The 19,281-nt window shown below is 38.8% G+C and overlaps 1 protein-coding gene across 1 annotated transcript in view; it reads right to left on the bottom strand.

Moving 5' to 3' along the window:
- Positions 1–18,442, bottom strand: part of LOC126417034 (uncharacterized) — a 697,139-nt gene extending 678,697 nt beyond the window's left edge. The window contains exon 1 of the mRNA XM_050084926.1: positions 18,018–18,442. Coding sequence (XP_049940883.1) covers positions 18,018–18,078 — 61 coding nt within the window. The 5' untranslated portion in view covers positions 18,079–18,442. The remainder of the gene's footprint in view (positions 1–18,017) is intronic.
- Positions 18,443–19,281: the final 839 nt, after the last annotated feature.

The following is a 19,281-nucleotide window of genomic DNA, read 5'->3' as shown; positions in this document are numbered from 1 at the left end:
GTGATCCGAAAATACTATGGTTTTATGCCCAATAAGGTAAATTCTAAATTATGTAAAACCCCAATGAATTGCAAAAAGTTCATGCTCTGTGACTGTATGGTTTTTTTCATGCTTGAGCAACATTCTGCTTGCAAATGCTATGGTACAATGTATCTTAACTCCATTCTCTACTCTTTCCTGAAATAGCTCTGCTCCAAGCCCATAATTACTGCTATCAGTAAACAAAATGGTAAATTAAAATCAGGTCTGTGTAATAAGTGTTGCTTCCTCAACTCTTGCTTAATTTTATCAAACTCTTCCTGACAACTTTTATCCCAAACCCAAACAGCGTTCTTCTTAAGTATCTGACTTAAACATGGTGCATTCAGACTCTGATCACTTATATGTTTTCGGTAATTACCGCATAACCCAAAGAACGACTTTAATTGTTTTTTAGTCTTAGGAATAGGAATTTCTGAAATTGCTTTAATTTCTTCTGGATCTGCAAAAATTCCCTTGTCTGTGACAACATGACCTAAAAATTTTAATTCAGAAACTGCAAACTTATATTTCCCTGATTTCAATGTCATCCCCCCTTTTTCTAAGTTTTCCACAAACTGACTTCAAAATTGAAAAATGTTCCTTCCAATTTTGTCCTGTAACCAACATGTCATCTACATAAATTATCAGTTTAAATGCAAGTTCTTGCCCCAGTACATGATCCAAAGCTCTTATAAATTCGGAAACAGAAGAATGTAACCCAAATGGCACAACACAATATTGGTAACTCTTACCATTGTACAAGAAAGCAGTATATTTTCTAGAATTAACCGAAAGTGGTACCTGATGAAAACCTGAAGTTAGGTCCAAACTTGACATATATTTTCATATATTTTATATCTGTAAATTTATAGAGTAACTCATCAATATTTTCGGGATGGCCTGTCTTTCTGAACAAAATTTTGTTTAAGTGTCTAGAGTCCAAAACAAATCTTACTCCACCATCTTTTTTGGAAACAACTACTAAAGGATTATTATATGCACTGATACTCCTTTCTATTATATTACATTCTTCCATCTTTTTCAGCTCTTTCTCGACAGCAGGTCTTTTTGATATTGCCATACTGTATCGTTTTATGGAAAATGGTTCATGTGGTTTTACCTGAAGCTCACACTGATAACACTTTACCCTACCAGGTATGTCACTGAAAACTTCACTGTATTCCCACAGCACATTTTCTAACTGTTGTTTTTGCTCCCCAGATAAATTTTGTGTTTCTGAAGTTTTGAAGTTTACTAAATTCGCAAATTCAACTTCATCAGTATCAAATCTACACTCCTGGAAATTGAAATAAGAACACCGTGAATTCATTGTCCCAGGAAGGGGAAACTTTATTGACACATTCCTGGGGTCAGATACATCACATGATCACACTGACAGAACCACAGGCACATAGACACAGGCAATAGAGCATGCACAAAGTCGGCACTAGTACAGTGTATATCCACCTTTCGCAGCAATGCAGGCTGCTATTCTCCCATGGAGACGATCGTAGAGATGCTGGATGTAGTCCTGTGGAACGGCTTGCCATGCCATTTCCACCTGGCGCCTCAGTTGGACCAGCGTTCGTGCTGGACGTGCAGACCGCGTGAGACGACGCTTCATCCAGTCCCAAACATGCTCAATGGGGGACAGATCCGGAGATCTTGCTGGCCAGGGTAGTTGACTTACACCTTCTAGAGCACGTTGGGTGGCACGGGATACATGCGGACGTGCATTGTCCTGTTGGAACAGCAAGTTCCCTTGCCGGTCTAGGAATGGTAGAACGATGGGTTCGATGACGGTTTGGATGTACCGTGCACTATTCAGTGTCCCCTCGACGATCACCAGTGGTGTACGGCCATTGTAGGTGATCGTTCCCCACACCATGATGCCGGGTGTTGGCCCTGTGTGCCTCGGTCGTATGCAGTCCTGATTGTGGCGCTCACCTGCACGGCGCCAAACACGCATACGACCATCATTGGCACCAAGGCAGAAGCGACTCTCATCGCTGAAGACGACACGTCTCCATTCGTCCCTCCATTCACGCCTGTCGCGACACCACTGGAGGCGGGCTGCACGATGTTGGGGCGTGAGCGGAAGACGGCCTAACGGTGTGCGGGACCGTAGCCCAGCTTCATGGAGACGGTTGCGAATGGTCCTCGCCAATACCCCAGGAGCAACAGTGTCCCTAATTTGCTGCGAAGTGGCGGTGCGGTCCCCTACGGCACTGCGTAGGATCCTACGGTCTTGGCGTGCATCCGTGCGTCGTTGCGGTCCGGTCCCAGGTCGACGGGCAGGTGCACCTTCCGCCGACCACTGGCGACAACATCGATGTACTGTGGAGACCGCACGCCCCACGTGTTGAGCAATTCGGCGGTACGTCCACCCGGCCTCCCGCATGCCCACTATACGCCCTCGCTCAAAGTCCGTCAACTGCACATACGGTTCACGTCCACGCTGTCGCGGCATGCTACCAGTGTTAAAGACTGCGATGGAGCTCCGTATGCCACGGCAAACTGGCTGACACTGACGGCGGCGGTGCACAAATGCTGCGCAGCTAGCGCCATTCGACGGCCAACACCGCAGTTCCTGGTGTGTCCGCTGTGCCGTGCGTGTGATCATTGCTTGTACAGCCCTCTCACAGTGTCCGGAGCAAGTATGGTGGGTCTGACACACCGGTGTTAATGTGTTCTTTTTTCCATTTCCAGGAGTATATGAATTTCAATATTCTCCAATCTATTTTCTTTTAGTAAATTGATACTGTTAAAATTTCCATTACTCTCATCACCAAGTGTGTTCACAAAATTTGTCTGAAAGTATTCCCTTTCACTAGTTTCTATCAAAAGTTTTCTTCCAACCCAATCAAATGCTGTATTTACTTTTACTATGCAATTCATACCCAAAAGAAAATCCTCATTAAATTCCTGAATTACAAATCATCCATGTATCAACAACTTGCCTTCAATTAAAAATGTCACTAAAGCCTGGCTTTTTACCAATTTACTGCTCTTCCCAGTAGCACCTTTTATCTGTACCCCAACAACTGGCATTTCAACATAATCTTTCCCCACTTTCAATTTCTTGCTTTACCTTTCTGATATTTCCAAGATCTCACTTCCTGTATCAATTAAACATTTTATCAATCCATGACCCAATTTGAACTTTTATATAAGGACTGCAAAATTGATCGCTTTTCTCAGAACCTGTATCCTCATGTAATAAATCACTTTCAATTTCCCCAATCGTATACTTATCAGAATCGTTTGTATTATTTGTCACAGTTATAAATTTTGCACAAGATACAAAATTGTCATTAGTACTCTCTATTATCTCAAATAGCCAAGAATTTTCATCCAAATCACATTGTATACTATTAAAGTACTTATCCTTCAGCTTTTCAAAAATAAAATATCTCATCTTTTTCCACCACTCAGGACATATAGTTTCACATACATTAATAAGCATCTTTCTAAAGGTTTTGTCAAAAGAAATTGTTTCACTGTTCAGCCATAGATTTATAAGAAATGTGTGTGTGTGTCGTTAGTATCTGTAAATGTTTCACTTAGGCTAGAAGTTATACATGTGTCATCATTATTTGTGTAGTCAGATTCTTTACCAACAACATCAAAATTGACACTTTTACATACACCCTGCTTGCGAGCCTTATTCATCCTGGTAACATCCCTGGGAATTTCTATAATATTCTCACTATGTAATCCATTTTCCGCCATGAGTATACCCAACTCCCTATTGAAACTAATGAAACACCTTTCCTTAACATCATCATCAATACCATTACCATCATTATCAACTTTATCATCAACATCATTATCATTATACATATTCAGGTCATACACATTCAAATTATCCCCCAAAATATTATTTCCCCTTTCTAAAGTTACCAGATCGCTTTCACCAATATTTTCATTCTCACAGCATGCATTCTCTCTTTCATTCACACACATCTCCGAACTACTACAAATTTCATCATCTGACAAAGTGTTGTTCTTTTCTACCCAAGTGTAAAACTCTGTCAAATTAAATGAATCACAATTACTTTTATCTACTGTATGTTCTTGTGTACTGAAAATTTTATCTTTATCAATATCATCATTATTTTCCTCTTGAAATCTCTTCAATTAGTAACAACTAATAACCTCATGGGATAGTTTAGGTTTGGAACTGCCGCGTTTGGGTTTATGATAGTCACATACATTGGTCCTTTCATCTTGCTCACCATCTGCCTCAACCTTGCGGACCTTCAAGGGGGCGTCTACTCGTTTTTTATTTCCTGAATTACAGCTGGTTCCTGTTTGAACTGCTGATTGTGGTTCTGCCAATGTCTCTGATCAACATTTCTGTTCCCATTCCTATGCCAAACATTACCTGCTTGTTGGTAGTTTCTATTGTACTGATCTCTTGCAAAATTTCTGTGATTTTGATCCCTATAGTGTTTTCTATTTTGTTGAATATTTCTGCGAAAATGTTGTTCTTGTTTTGGATGAAAATTTTGCCCTTTTTTTTTTAAATTGTTATATCCCCCTGAATTTTGACTGACACCATGGTAATTGTTTTGTTCCCTTTTTTGAAAGTTATCATTTCCCCAATTTTGACCACTACCTTTCTGAGTAAACCCACTGTGTGTTCTTGTTGTTACCCTATCCAACTTTTAAATATAATTGAGAAACTGCTCAACATTACTATCAGGACAATGAACTAAACTCAACTGCAATACTGATGGCAATCTTCTCTTTAAGGTATCAATTTTGATCAAGTCATCCAAAGGTTTTGTTAAATGAATAAGTTTTTGAAGTTCACTTTTGCAAAATTGATTCATGCTCCCATCTGAATCTCTATAGTTTCTCCCATTCAAAAATTCACTTTTGATTCTAATTTGTTTAAGATCATCCCAAAAATTGTCCAGAAATTTTGATTCAAATTCTGAAAAGGTCATCCCCACAGTTACAATCTGGTGTGCCCAAGTCAAAGCTTCCACTTCCAAGAATTTTTTCAGAAATTTAATTTTCATATCATCTGGTGAGTGAGGTAAAAAACAATCCTTACAATACTGTATCAAATCAACAGGGTCTAAGGGTCAATCTACCGAAAAGTGCTTCACTAGAATATTAGATACAAGATTGCATGTGTTGACATTGTGATTTTTCCTTTGAAATTCAATGTCAATACTTTCAACTTTATCGCTAAGTTCTTTGACAGATTTTTTGTTTTCTAAATCATTGTATTCTACTTTTTTTTCTAGAGTAACCAAACGATTGTCAGTTTTTTGTTCTACATTTTTTACTAAAACTTTTGTGTTCTCATCCAAATTTTTTATTTCCCCTTTTATCTCATTAAAATCAATTAAATTTCTTTCCCTATCTGCCAGTAACTCATTTTTTACAGTATTAATTTCATCGCTCAATTTAGCATCTATTTCATTTACTTTTGCTTCCACAGATTCAATTTTTTCCTCAACACTGCCAACTCTGTTCGAAAGATCACCCACTTGAGCATTGACTGGTTGGACTTGCAACAAAATGTTATCAATTTTTTCATCCCAGTAAGTCTTATAGTCGTCAACTGATTGTTTCATTTCTTTTGTGAAATTTACAAGAAAACTTTTTAAATCAAATTGATCGGTTCTTTCTGTTTCATTTGACCTGTCCTGATTTTCGAAGTCTATTAAATTAATATTTTCTACTTTAGGCACAATACTCTCGAAAATCTCATAAGTGATTGTGAAGAAAAAAAAATTATACACAACAATACAAAACAAGATAAAAATATTGTTTTAACCAAATACGAGGGTTTAGTGACTTATCTGGAACACTCTTCTACTGTTGCAAATCGACGTTTCCCATCTATGTGATTGTTGACCAAAATTCTCGAAATAACTTCTTCTGTCGAAAATTATAGTTTTTTACAGAAACATTTCTTCTCCAAAACTTTTACTTCCCGATGAACACAAATACTGTAACACACATTCTCAAAAAACTGGTATTAACACACAAAAATTTTCTTCTTCATATCACTGTTGAAGATCACGTGAACACAATATCCTGGCTGAGCCCCCAGTTGCAATATGCTCACTATTTTTATTTACTTAAATTTGGCATATTTCGTGACAGTACCTTTCCCGTGAAATGTTTACAAGATGATATTTGTCTTGGCTTCAGTCGTCTAGTGGAAGTATGATTCCACTATGCAGTTTCATCAGCTGCAGAAATGACCTGGTTCAATGCATTTGACTCATTTTTGGTGCTTCAAATACCATTTCTTCGAATGTGGTTTTTTCTTAAAGTTTATATCTGTTCACTAGCAAATTCTTTATAACGGCGACCTGCACGTTGTTCTACCGTCAACACACACCAAGGGTTCACTGCCGACTGACTACAGTCAAAGACGACTCCAGCGTCATAGACATTTTACACAACGCACAAGCTTCCACTAGTAATCAGTCTCTTTGATATTCTTTGTCACATCTACTAATAGTAATCAATATGCTGTAACTCTCAAAAATATAAGTAACTTAGCATAAAATAAGGCAAATTACTATTTAAAAAATTCTGACAAAAATGTAAGAAAACATTTACAATTTCGTATCGACAAATCCGGTAGAAAATAACACATCTCCCAGATCCATTACATCCCGTGGCAGATCTTTATTCTACAGTACATGTATAAGACCACCGCAGACGTCAATTCCGCCATAGTGCCGATATTCAGGGTATCAATCCCGGTTACCACAGTTGTGGTTTAGATTTCTACGAGGAGGGATAAACTAGATTTATGCCACCCTTCCCACCAGAATCAGTGCATGCATCCTGACGAGAGGGTGTGCGACGTCATACTGTCAAGGCACCTCACGCTGGCAAGTATTTTATTAATTCGACTCGTTATTGTAATCACTGAAACAACGTCACTCACTCTCTCAGGCCGTAACGCTTCGTCTCTTTTTCTCCTCCCCTTCTGGATGCTACACTTTTCTTGTCAGGCTGTGTACTTCTACAATCGCAGCAATTCCTAGGTTTTTTTCTCTCTCTCAACGATAAAATGTTTGTTACCAAACGTGAGCAAACGGGCTGGTGGACGAAGTACTCGTAGAACGTGAGGGTGTAGCTATGATGAAATCTTATTTCACATAATGGGACAAACATATTATTGAACCAGTTAAAATTGTGAAAAATCGTTTGGCTAAGTGCATTGATTTAAAATATAACCACAATTAAATCTGCAAAAAATTCTAAACTCTTATGATACCTTCTTATAATTGGCAAATTTTGCAGTGTAGCGAAAGAGTATACTTAGTCGTACATAGTTGAGAACATTCTAGCCTAATGTCTCTTCGATGACTAAAACGGAAGCGCCAATTCGTGCGTTTAACTCACTGACGTTTGCATTCTTCCATTCCGGACTTCAAACTTTCCATTTTATTTTTTGTATGTTATTTTTATTTACGTGTCACGTTCTGTAGGACCAAATTGAGGAGCAAATCTCAAAGGTTATGCAATGTGTCACTACTTCAAATTACAACATAAAAGTAATAACAGATAAAAATAAAAGTTTTATGAACCCGAAGAAAGTCAATCTGTAAGTTTAAGTAAACGTAATGAACAATACAACAAGAATCAGCTTACTTTTTCAAGGAACTCTTCGACAGAATAGGAGGGTTGAGCCATTAGGAAACTCTTCAGTATCGATTTGAAAGCTCGTGGATTCCTGATAAGATTTTTTAATTCTAGTGGTAGCTTATTGAAAATGGATGCAGCAGTGTACTGCACACCCTTCTGCACAAGTCTGATCCAAATGCAGGTGTGATTTCTCCCCAGTATTAACTTAGTGAAAGCTGCTTATTCTTGGGAATAAGCTAATATTGTTAATAAGAAATGACACTAAGGAATATATATAGCGAGAGGCCAATGTCAAACTACCCAGACTCCTAAACAGGGGTCGAAAAGAGGTTCGTGAACTTACACCATGAACTTAAATCACTTATTGCCCGAACCGCCCGTTACTGAGCCAAAAATATCCTTTTATAATGGGAAGAGTTACCCCAAAATATAATACCAAACGACATAAACGAATGAAAATAAGCAAAGTCGACTAATTTTCGTGTCGAACGATGACTCACTTCAGATACCGTTCAATAGTAAAAATGGCAGCATTAAGTCTTTGAACAAGATCCTGAACGATGGCTTTCCACGACAGTTTACTATCTATCTGAACACCTAGAAATTTGAACATTTCAGTTTCACTAATCATAGGCCCATTTTGTGAAATTAAAATGTTAGGTTTTACTTAATTATGTGTTAGAAACTGTATAAACTGAGTCTTACTACGATCTGACATTAGTTTATATCCCTCAAGCCAAGAGCTTAGGTCATGGCTGCACTATTCGAAACCGAGGCAATGTTGCACATGATATCCTTTACTACCAAGCTAGTGTCATCAGCAAACAGAAATATTTTTGAGTTACCTGTAATATTACAGGGCATATCATTTATAGAAATAAGAAACAGGAGTGGCCCCTACACTGATCCCTGGGGCTCCCCCCACTTGACTGTACCCCACTCAGACCCCACATCACAGTCATTCTCAACATTGTGAATAATGATATTTTGCTGTCTGTTGCTAAAGTAAGAGGTGAACCAATTGTGAGCTACTATCCACATTATGTAATGGTCCAACTTCTGAATCAATATTTTGTGATTAACACACTCAAACGCCTTAAGTAAATCAAATAATATGACTAGCATTCGAAACCTATTGTTTAATCCATCCAGGACCCCACAGAGAAAAGAGAATATAGCATTTACAGCTGTTAAGCGACTTCTAAAGCCGAACTGTACATTTGTCAGGAAATAGTGTGATATAAAATTATCAGTTGTCCTTACGTACACAGCCTTTTGAATAACTTTAGCAAACACTGATGGCATAGAAATACTTCTAAAATTGTCTACATTATCCCTTTTCCGTTTTTATAAAGCGGCTTCACTAATGAGTACTTTAATCGTTCAGGAAAAATTACAAATATGGCTAAATACAGGGCTAACATGTGTAGCACAGTACTTTAATATTTTCTAGGCATTCCATCATAACCATGAGAGTCCTTAGTCTTCAGTGATTTTATTATTGACTGAATCTCCCCCTTGCCTGTACCACAGATGAGTATTTCAGACATCATCTCGGAAAGGCATTTGCCAAGCTAGTTGTATGATTCCCTGTAGAAGCTAAATTTTTATTTAATTCACAAGCAATGCTCTGGAAATGATTGTTAAATGCTGAACATGTATCTGATTTATCAGTAACAGAAATATTTTTACTACGAACTGACTTTATAACGTCGATGGATGGATGGTGGTGGATGTTTAAGGGGGACTAAACAGCGAAGGTCATCAGTCCCTATAACGTCGATCTTGTGTTGCTAATCACACACTTCCTTCAGAACTCCTATGTATATTTAGTCATGTTCTCGCAAGGTTTACCTACTCGTACAACTTAGGAACCTCATTTCTGCTATTTTATGTGCGTTTGTGTATTTTTCTTCTTTGCTGAGTACTCAATTTTCACAACCATACTTCCACAGCATGTAATGCATGTTTCCAATATAGCCTTCTTCGTAACGTTATTCTTTCCACATACCTGCTAGAACTAAGTTTGTAATCCATATCTTTCTATTCATGTTCCAAATAAGGTATACAAGAGAGCAGTGTTACCCTCTGGGCATTCTGAAGCATAACACTGTCAAAATTTCGTTCGTCGCAGTGTCCTACATAAAAATAGCCAAATTACGTAATTGCGATCTTACACATAAGAAAATCATTTTAACAGTCGGAGACAACACGGATGTCTTCGACTAAGTTTTGTAAGACTGTGAACTCCTTTCTCTCTAACAAAATAAGTATCTACTATACCATCTTCTTGTTGATTACCATCTTTGATCTAACTTTGATGACAATATATTTTTGTTTAGTTAGATAATATTTTTAAACTGTTCATTCAGCTATTATTTGAGGTTATTTTGAGGTAAGAAAATGTCATCAAATGAAATGTGTATTGTGTGACGTGTGATGCAGACTATTATCTTTTCTTAGCATAATTGCTTTCGAAAATAGCTGAATCGAAGCAAATGTGAAAAAAAAACAGGAGGCTGTTGACCCTCCTGTTTAACTCTGTTCCGCAACCGCATATAATTTCATCCTAGATGGCAGAATTTGGTATCTGAATCTGTATCACTGTTGATTATATCCACAAACTCTGTCAAATACAAGCATACGTCATCTACGTTTTGGACATCGCACCAGTCAGTGAGATAAATGTTACCAGCAGCTTCTGCCATAAATATTTAACCCGTAGTAATTTTTGAAACAATCATTTTTAAATAGTTACGTCACGGCTCATTGAACTAAGCTCGAGAAGGTCGTGTACTGCAAAAGACTGTATTTTAGCACATGTCAACCGTTCAACATCTTCTGATACGTAGACACACATTATGTATTGGATTACAAAATAGCATGAAATGCTACACAGTCCGAAGAGATACTTTGTAGTGAAGCAACTCTGGCACAGTGTGAAACAGAAAATAATACTGCGACATAAGCGGGGCTCTTCATTCCACTAAGTAAACTGCGTAATATGAGCTTAATAAAACACTTTTCTGCGAGAATATCCTAACCAGAAGTTCGTAAACATCAGCTGTTATTGGAGACATTTTGGCTGTATGACAGGCTATTTACTACAGTCTTTGTTGCTACGAATATAGCACCACTTATATTCCACAAGGCACTATACGGGGCACAACGAAAGGTCTACGCTTTCCCTTACAATGGTCTCGATTCCTCGTTGCCTCATTGTCCCCGCTGCGAACATTAGATGATGAATTTACAGGACTACGAAATACGGATATAGACAGTGTGTATATGGATGTCTCTGCCGGTCTACGCAGTGTGCACAGATAGCCGAAGTCGTTGAGGAGACCGTTCGTGATAAGCGGCATATTCGGCCTCGAGTCCTGACCGGCAAAAATCTTCATATGTTCCTATTGGGTACTAATCCTATACTTCATGCAGCTCACACGAAGAAAGTTGCAGTGAGAGAATTAATTTCGAAATTATTTCGTACAGCTGTGGATCGTAAACATTCTCTTGAACTCGCAGATGCAACGAGGAAAAAACGACTGCCTCTATATTTTCGTTTGGGCCGCGATTTCTCTTATCTTTCTTGCTTTTGTACGACGTGTTGGTAACGACTGTACGATCTCTCTGCAGTCCGTCGCAGTAGTCGTCAGTCTGAACATTCTCAACATTCATAAACATCTCTTTGATTAGGTTCACAGTCAAGTCAAAATTTTTAAAAGATATCACAGTTGCCACTGATTGTATAAATAACTTATTTTTACTATTGTATGTTCGGCCTAAGGCCGTATATCAAGTGGTGTACTGCAAAAGACTGTATTTTAGCATATATCAATCTTTAAACATCTTCTGACATGTAGACATGTCATCGGCGTGTCTTTAAGCATTTTAAAAGAATAGTGGTTTGTTGAAATTAACGTCATGGATGATAAAAGGCTCAGATTGGATGACAAAGTGTGTACAAGTCAGAAGATTTTTAAAGTTTGACAGTTGTTACAGCTCAGTATTTTACAATGTACCACTTGATAAACGTCTCAAGGCCTATGTTGCAATAGTGAAAATAAATGATGAAAATGAAAGTAAATAATTCTTACAGTCAGCGGCGACTGCGATCTCATTTAAAAAGTTTCTCAATACTGTTTCGCGAAAAGAACTCCAGGGACTCTTATTTGAGTCTTGTGTATTTCACTCACGAGTTGATCGAACTCACCTCTAAAATATCTACTACCACACCTCTACATTGCTTTCACGCCTTCCTTTAATCGGAGCTGGTGAGGATCCAAACACCCAAGCAGTACCCTTGAATGACTCGTAGAAGGGTTCTGTAATCAGTCTTCTTTATAGATCCACGAAATGCATTCGCAGTTGCGAACATGGACCACCATCAGCTGTATAATGGAATCACAATGAAAATGCACGCCTGGCGTGAACCTGGGGAGAGCATCCATTACGCATATTTCCGCAGAGGGGAGACATGTCAATTGAAAGTCGCTTGGCTGGTGTCGGTAGGTAAATCGGTACTACAGTGCCTGCGTTGTTCAGAAGTACGATGCAACATTCCTTCGGCTATGCCACTCTCCTTCCGTACAACCGACATTCCATTTCATTTCATGTCGCACGCTAGAAACGTGGCACTAGGGCCAAACCCAACCTCTACATAGACTTAAAGGGATTAACAGAAAGGAGTCAATTACGTATCAGTCTGCCAGATCACGTCAAACGTCATGTAGATAAAATGGTCAAGTTTAAAACGGAATTAAAGAACATTTTGTTGGGCTCTTCCTTTCAGGCTACTGGAAGGTAGCTGTTAGGTTATTTTATAATTAGAATTAATACAGTAACACAAAAGCATTTATTAATGTTTCAATCCTACGAGCTGCACGCAACGTGCGTTAAATGTTCATCTTTGACTTTTTTCCGCACCCCACAAACCGCTCTCTGTAAGATCGATGGTATATGACTAATGCAGTGTCATAAAGTGGTTACGGGTTTGGCTTTTAGTGAACTTCACATATTTTCGGCTTGGTTACAGACGCATCAACTACATCGCCTCAACATTAATAACCTACACCGCGAAGAAAATGACATGATACTGTAAACAACCTGATTATGTTGAAGACAAGCCCCAACGGCCGAAATCTGTATTCATCTGTCTCATATCACAACCGAGATTTTAATAAGAAATCTAGTATATATTCCCGTTATTGCTGTATATCTCGATAGAAATTATTTATGACTTTATCATGCATAGTGGCTGCGATGGAAATTACAGAAAAACTTGCCAAATGTGAGACATTTTAGTAAGTGTGGTACTGTCTACTCTTTGGTAGAAAGGGAACTGTATCGAGATGTTTATGAAAGTGTTCAAGGTATGGTGAGTCAGGTAAGTACCTGCGACCAATGTCGTAGCATTCAGAATTACATTATACCATCACCCAAAATACACGTCCTCTTGATTCAACACTAAATGCTTTCCCCTGGTTTTTAGTGCGGTATAGCCCCGTAACAAGATAAATGTCAGTTACTATCGCCATTTAGCTGTGTGTACAAAATATCATATAACAGCCTAGTAAAACACGGTACTGCACATGTGGATATTTTGATATTTAATAACACAGATGTTTTGATGTGGTATTTCGAACATTTTCCATAATTAGGATACTTCCAATCATATGTCAGGTCTTTACTAAACTGATAGCGATACACAAGGTGTGTAAGCATATTCGTGTACGAGACGGAATATCCTATTGACAGTGTGATGACGAACGAAAAATCGTCGATTGCTGTCAGAAAATGGAATTCTGTAACTTCCTTGAATGCAAAGTCCTAAAATAAAAAAAAAAATTAATTATGTTAATAGAATGTTTCAGAACGGAAGGGCCTATTTACAGAGGACGACAAAACACGAGCCGTTTCGCCGAACTAAATCGCCTCTGAAAGGAAGTGATTCCTTACCATAACTACAAGAAGAAGAATCAAATGCATCAACAGATAGACACAAGCAACAAATTACATTTCTAAAAAATAGCTCTAAGCACTATGGGACATCTGAGATCATCAGTCCCCTAGACTTAGAACTACTTAAACCTAACTAACCTAAGAACATCACACACATCCATGACCGAGGCAGGATTCGAACCTGTGACCGTAACAGCAATGCGGTTCCGGACTGAAGCGCCTAGAACAGCTCGGCCACAGTGGCCTGCCAATTAAATTTCTAGTTCAATTTCACGGAGAAGTTTAGGCCATTACAGAAGAAGCACTGCTCGTACTGGGAACGATGTACTTTAAAGCAGTACAGCTTCACACGACGCATGGGTGGAGAGGCGAAGGAGAGATTAAGAAGTTGCGTAACAGATGTGGGACTTCGTAGTTGTCGTAAGTGTCTGTGGTAGATAAGGCGTTGCGTTCACTTGTCCTTCATATCTCTCACAATGAACTAATTCAGAACAAAATAACTGTAACATTTAGAAATATGGGTAAACAGCTTTCAACATAATAAAAGGCTGCACGGTTTGAAGAGAACAGTAGAAAAAAAATCTTTTTGACTCTCACTCGTAGATATATAAGGTAGTTGCGTGAGAGGCGAAGTCTGAGGAGTCTAATGAACAGGAAGGATATAAAACAGCACTACATGGTGAGTTACCAGGAGCAGAATACACGGAGCAGAAAGCTGTCTAGATCTCATATGTCATGCTGCACTTCTAATAGTGGAAGATCTTGAATACGAGGCAGTCTTCGAGAACAATCTGACATAAAATTGTAGCCTATGTCACATATACTCAATTTTATATCTAGAATTTCGGTGAAGGTACCAAGGAGAAATTTCTAAAATCAATTTAGGAGCTGGGGGAAGAAATAACAACTTTGGAAGTTTGCTGCACTACCATCACAGACCCGAATGAGTTGGTAGGTCCGTTGAATGATATGGACAATGTCTTGAAAGAAAGGTTACAACACTAATATTAAAAATGGCAAAACACTTACGGCTACCGAGAGCAAATCTGTGGTGTCGCAGAATATAATCTAATCTCATAAAGGGACAGTCGGAACGATATGCCGTGGCACTTCGCGAATGTCATTCAGACCCTTGTTCCGGGTCTTGGAATTCTAACGTAGCCATCCCTGCACCGATACTCCCTTGCGTAATTTGTGGTTAATAATGTGGGGTCACTTGAAAGGAACTTCACAATTCACTCAGTGAACACTAGAGGAAAAGCAGTCCCCGTCTGGACAACACTTTCGTAACCTACGGACAGGTAGGTGCGTGCTATTCTACACATTACAATAGACTTCCAGCAGAACTGCAAAATTTTAATGATGAACTCTCGTCTTTTAAAACTGAAGTTGCCGCCCTCCCATTGTTATGCTTTGATGTTTCTCGTGGCAAATTAGTGGCTTGCAGTGTAACTCATTTTTGTTGTATTTGCTGTTGTATTTTTATTTCTTTTCGTAATTTTTATATTCTTAATTTATGATTTTTAAATTTTTCGTGTCAGGTTTCTCTGGTGACTCTCCATGGTCACGTTTTCCGAATGACCAGATAAATTAAATAAATGAAAACCAAATTCGCCTTTGTTAGAGACAGTGTTCAGAAATCAAAATTAGCATCTTCTGATATGACTGAGAGAAATATTGCAAAATTATACATCCATAACTCTCACTGTATTTAGAGAATTCTGGCTTCGTGAACAGAAATACTTCAGATTTAAATTTGAATTTGATTTGATCCTAACTCAGGCAGCTAGTTACATAGGAAAACACAAACTACATGTAAGACTACATACGGTTTATCCCATTGAAGTTACAAAGTAACAGTATTTCAGACAATAGAACTCAGAATAATACACCTGCATACATTTCCATGACGTCATCCTACGTGATATTAATAGCAGTACTCCTTGAATATAATTGTTATTTCGTGCAGGATTTTCAACATCTGCTCACAACCGATGATAGCTGATTACGTCTTTAATTTACGGAACGAAATAACACATTTGAACAGTTGACTTCTTATTGATACCAGCTGTCTAAACCATTGACTCAAAAACATTTTCATTTAAGTTACCACGTTTCCACAGTATCGTTCCGCAGGAATGAAGCCAATGGTCCAACCCAGTTGCGGATGTCAAAAATAGATAAGCGATCTGCGTCAGTAACCTCTAAACTACGCTATCATCAATTCCAGTGGTTAGATAAAATGTAAACAAAAATAATAATAATTCTCATTTAAAATTATAGCTCAAAAGTTTCTGAAGCAGATTTTGGTACCAAATACCGACCTGCAACTAACACAAGTAATTCCCAACATGATTTATAATTCGAACTGCAGTAATTAATTAGTTTTTCATAGACGAACGCTGCAGCTGTAATTGCTAGGACTGTCGTTTTCCGCTAATCGCATTCTCTGCTTGAGTGTCAGAAGTACAAAGGCAGAAGTGGTTAATTTCCTCAATCTTCTACAGTGTTCGTATTGATGTAAGACGATGCTGCCAATATCTCATGGTTACACTTTTTTTCCGAATCTGGCATGGAATTGGGAAGGGATGTAGAATTTAACGTAGGATAGATCTCGAGGTCATTATGTATAGAGTTAACGGTAGTTTATATAAAAGATTGGGATGTAAAACTACCGTATCCTTCTCAAAAGGATCATCCCGAATTTCACCTTAGGAAAGCCGCAGAAAATCTGCATTTGACGAGAATACAGTGCTGTGCCACATAGGGGCACATGAAACACACGTTTGGGAATCGACTCAAGTTTCCGAAAACGGAGCTTTGTATGAAGATGAAAGTCGAGATACAGTATCCTAACATACTGTCAATGTCGGGGACATTACAGCTCAGGCTCATACTCGACAAGTAAGGAAAACTAATCCGCCGTGTCACTGTGAACGGAACAACAACCAAACCTGTGAAAACTGAAATCGTCATGATCAGACGAGGATTTGAACCACTAACGAGTATGAATCCAGTGCCGTCACCATTCTGTAGCGGGGCCTGTCTGCGTGACGTGTATGTGATGTCACCGGTAACTGTACATATACCAGTATTATTCTGGATAAAAAGTCTGCATCACATCACATAAATTAAAATGTTTATGCATTTGACTTATTTCAGATATCCGGGAAGTTTGAAATATATTCCTCAACTTTTTTCAGAAACATATGAAATTCGACACTGAAAAGTAAGAACTGCGGCACAAACAGGAAAACGTTCGGAACTTTTTAAACTTTTGCGCAGTCCGTAAGATACCACTGGTAGTTCGAAAGCTGGTGTCTGTCCAGCACCTCACAGGTGTTTGGTTCCCAAGAACGAAATTTGTAGTGCTAACAACTATGGCAATCTTTATGATACACGGGTAACCTCATGTAACAGATGAGCACATCTAGTATAAGAGAAAAAATAATTTTATACAACACTTTCTCGCCAATTATAGAGCGTCCTTATAGCTGATGAACTCTAAATAGACATGAGAGAATAATTTTAAACAAAATGTTTGTAAAATATTGAAGTTCATGTGAACTCATATATCCAACTTCGAAAAGCCATCAACTATGCATATTAGGAAATTTCGTGAGTGCTTAGTTGGCGAAATATGAATCTTCTTCAGATACATCTGGGTATTCTTATCGTAAATACTCTGAAAATGAGATACATCTACTGAGTCCGTGTTAAAAACTATAATTAGGTATCACACATTATTTATGAGCAAATGAAACATTAAGTTAGGCTAGAAGCTGTAAATAAATAAAACAAACATTTGCATCGGAAATATGCGCTAGCGCACTTAACGATATTCATTTTTAATATGTATTAATGGATAATTAGATAAAACTAATTCAACAAATAAGAAAAAATAATCTCTTCGTTTGAAGTAGTGTTCTTTACCATTTAACGTAAACCAATGTAAGGATTACCAATGCAGTAATGAAAAACATCGATTTTTATTGTGTAATTACGTTGCCACCACTATGTTCCGTTGAAGATATGGAACATGGTAAGGGTGTTGTGTAATATATGAGAATGGCTTGCAAACCATTAATTGTTCAATGGGTATGTAAGTGACACTATTACCGTGTTACACGTAGGTACCAGTTTAAACATTTTGATATTGGTTAAATTTCTGCGTAATGGAGAAATTGGCGGTGCTATGTTTCCATAGGACGGTTTACGTTCAAATTTAGTGAGCCAGTCTCGAAAATTGGTCTAACGGAGAAGAGGGGTGACCTCCTTTGTTTGTATTTTCAACATAAATAAAGACGATGTAAGAAACATTTTTATCACAGTTTCTCAAGAAGCCAGACGTAATAATGTATGCCAGTGTATAAGTTGGCTGATGTACTGGACGGAGAGCTTACCTTGACAGCTAAAGATTGTCGCAATTATCAGCGTAACAAATCGGAGACCACTGTATTCCATGTCTGTCAAAGCAACTGAACGGCTATCTCGTAGCGTAGGGAGTGCTTCTAATGTTAATCACATTTGAGAAAGTATTAGTTGTCTGACATTCCCCGACTCACGAAGAAGACACTTTCGCAAGCCCATACAAGTATTACAAGTAAACTGTATTTGTCCGCGTGTGGATGCCCAGGCAGGGAAAATTCTCGTGCGTCCACCTGAGGAACAGTCCCACTAAGAGCTTGACCTGTTAGGGAACTTGGGTTACGACTCGTCGTACCGGCAGAGCGAGGGAGTTGAGTTGCGCGGGTGGGCTCCAGTCGGCATGTCACGCGTTCGCGCCTAGCAGGTAGGCCGCAGCAGCGTCGCAGCTGCGAGCGTCTGTGCAGAGCGGGGCGCGAAGACACACTGGGGCAGGAGGCGTCGCAGCCACGCTTGGGCCCGCGCGCCTCCGGCTCCCGGCATGCACCGCGTCGCGCATGCGCCCCGCGGCTGACTGGCCGGTTTTAATAGCGAGGGGGTGACATCCGCTGCCGGCTGTCATAGCTCCGGAGGGAGCTTCTGATGCTGGCCTCTCGTTTCCAGAGGAGGAGCGAAAAACCACAGACAGTCTGAAGGGGGAGGGGACGGCGAGTTACGCAATACTACAGTCAGATTTAAAGTACGATCTGATTTAAAGTAGCTGACATCAGATGTTTAATGTACAAAGCTGCGACACTGTCGGGAGGTAGCCACTATAGATAATTATCGCTTTACAGTCACAATTTCCTACAAGTATCACGTAAAAAATCTGAAATTCAGCAAGTCTATAGACATGTATGATGTCTTTAAACACGTCTAAAATCAGTTGTTAAATAGAATTAGGGGCTAAGTAACTTTATTAATGTATTAAGTTTTGTCATTCGGGAAAGAACTTCTAACTTTATTGTCTTCAATTACCAAACTACACCCAAAGATGCATGTCACATTGCTTTCGCAAAGCATATGTTTCGAGAAACTTCCGTTTTTAATTAAAATTAACACTTAAAAGTACACTACTGGTTATTAAAATCGCTACACCAAGAAGAAATGCAGATGATAAACGGGTATTCATTGGACAAATTTATTATACTAGAACTGACATGTGATTACAATTTCACGCGATTTGGGTGCATAGATCCTGAGAAATCAGTACCCAGGGCAACCACCTCTGGCCGTAATAACGGCCTTGATACGCCTGGGCAT

This window comes from Schistocerca serialis, chromosome 8 (genome assembly GCF_023864345.2).
Source record: "Schistocerca serialis cubense isolate TAMUIC-IGC-003099 chromosome 8, iqSchSeri2.2, whole genome shotgun sequence".
In the NCBI taxonomy this organism is placed as follows: domain Eukaryota; kingdom Metazoa; phylum Arthropoda; class Insecta; order Orthoptera; family Acrididae; genus Schistocerca; species Schistocerca serialis.
This window is presented reverse-complemented; position numbering and strand designations above follow the sequence as displayed.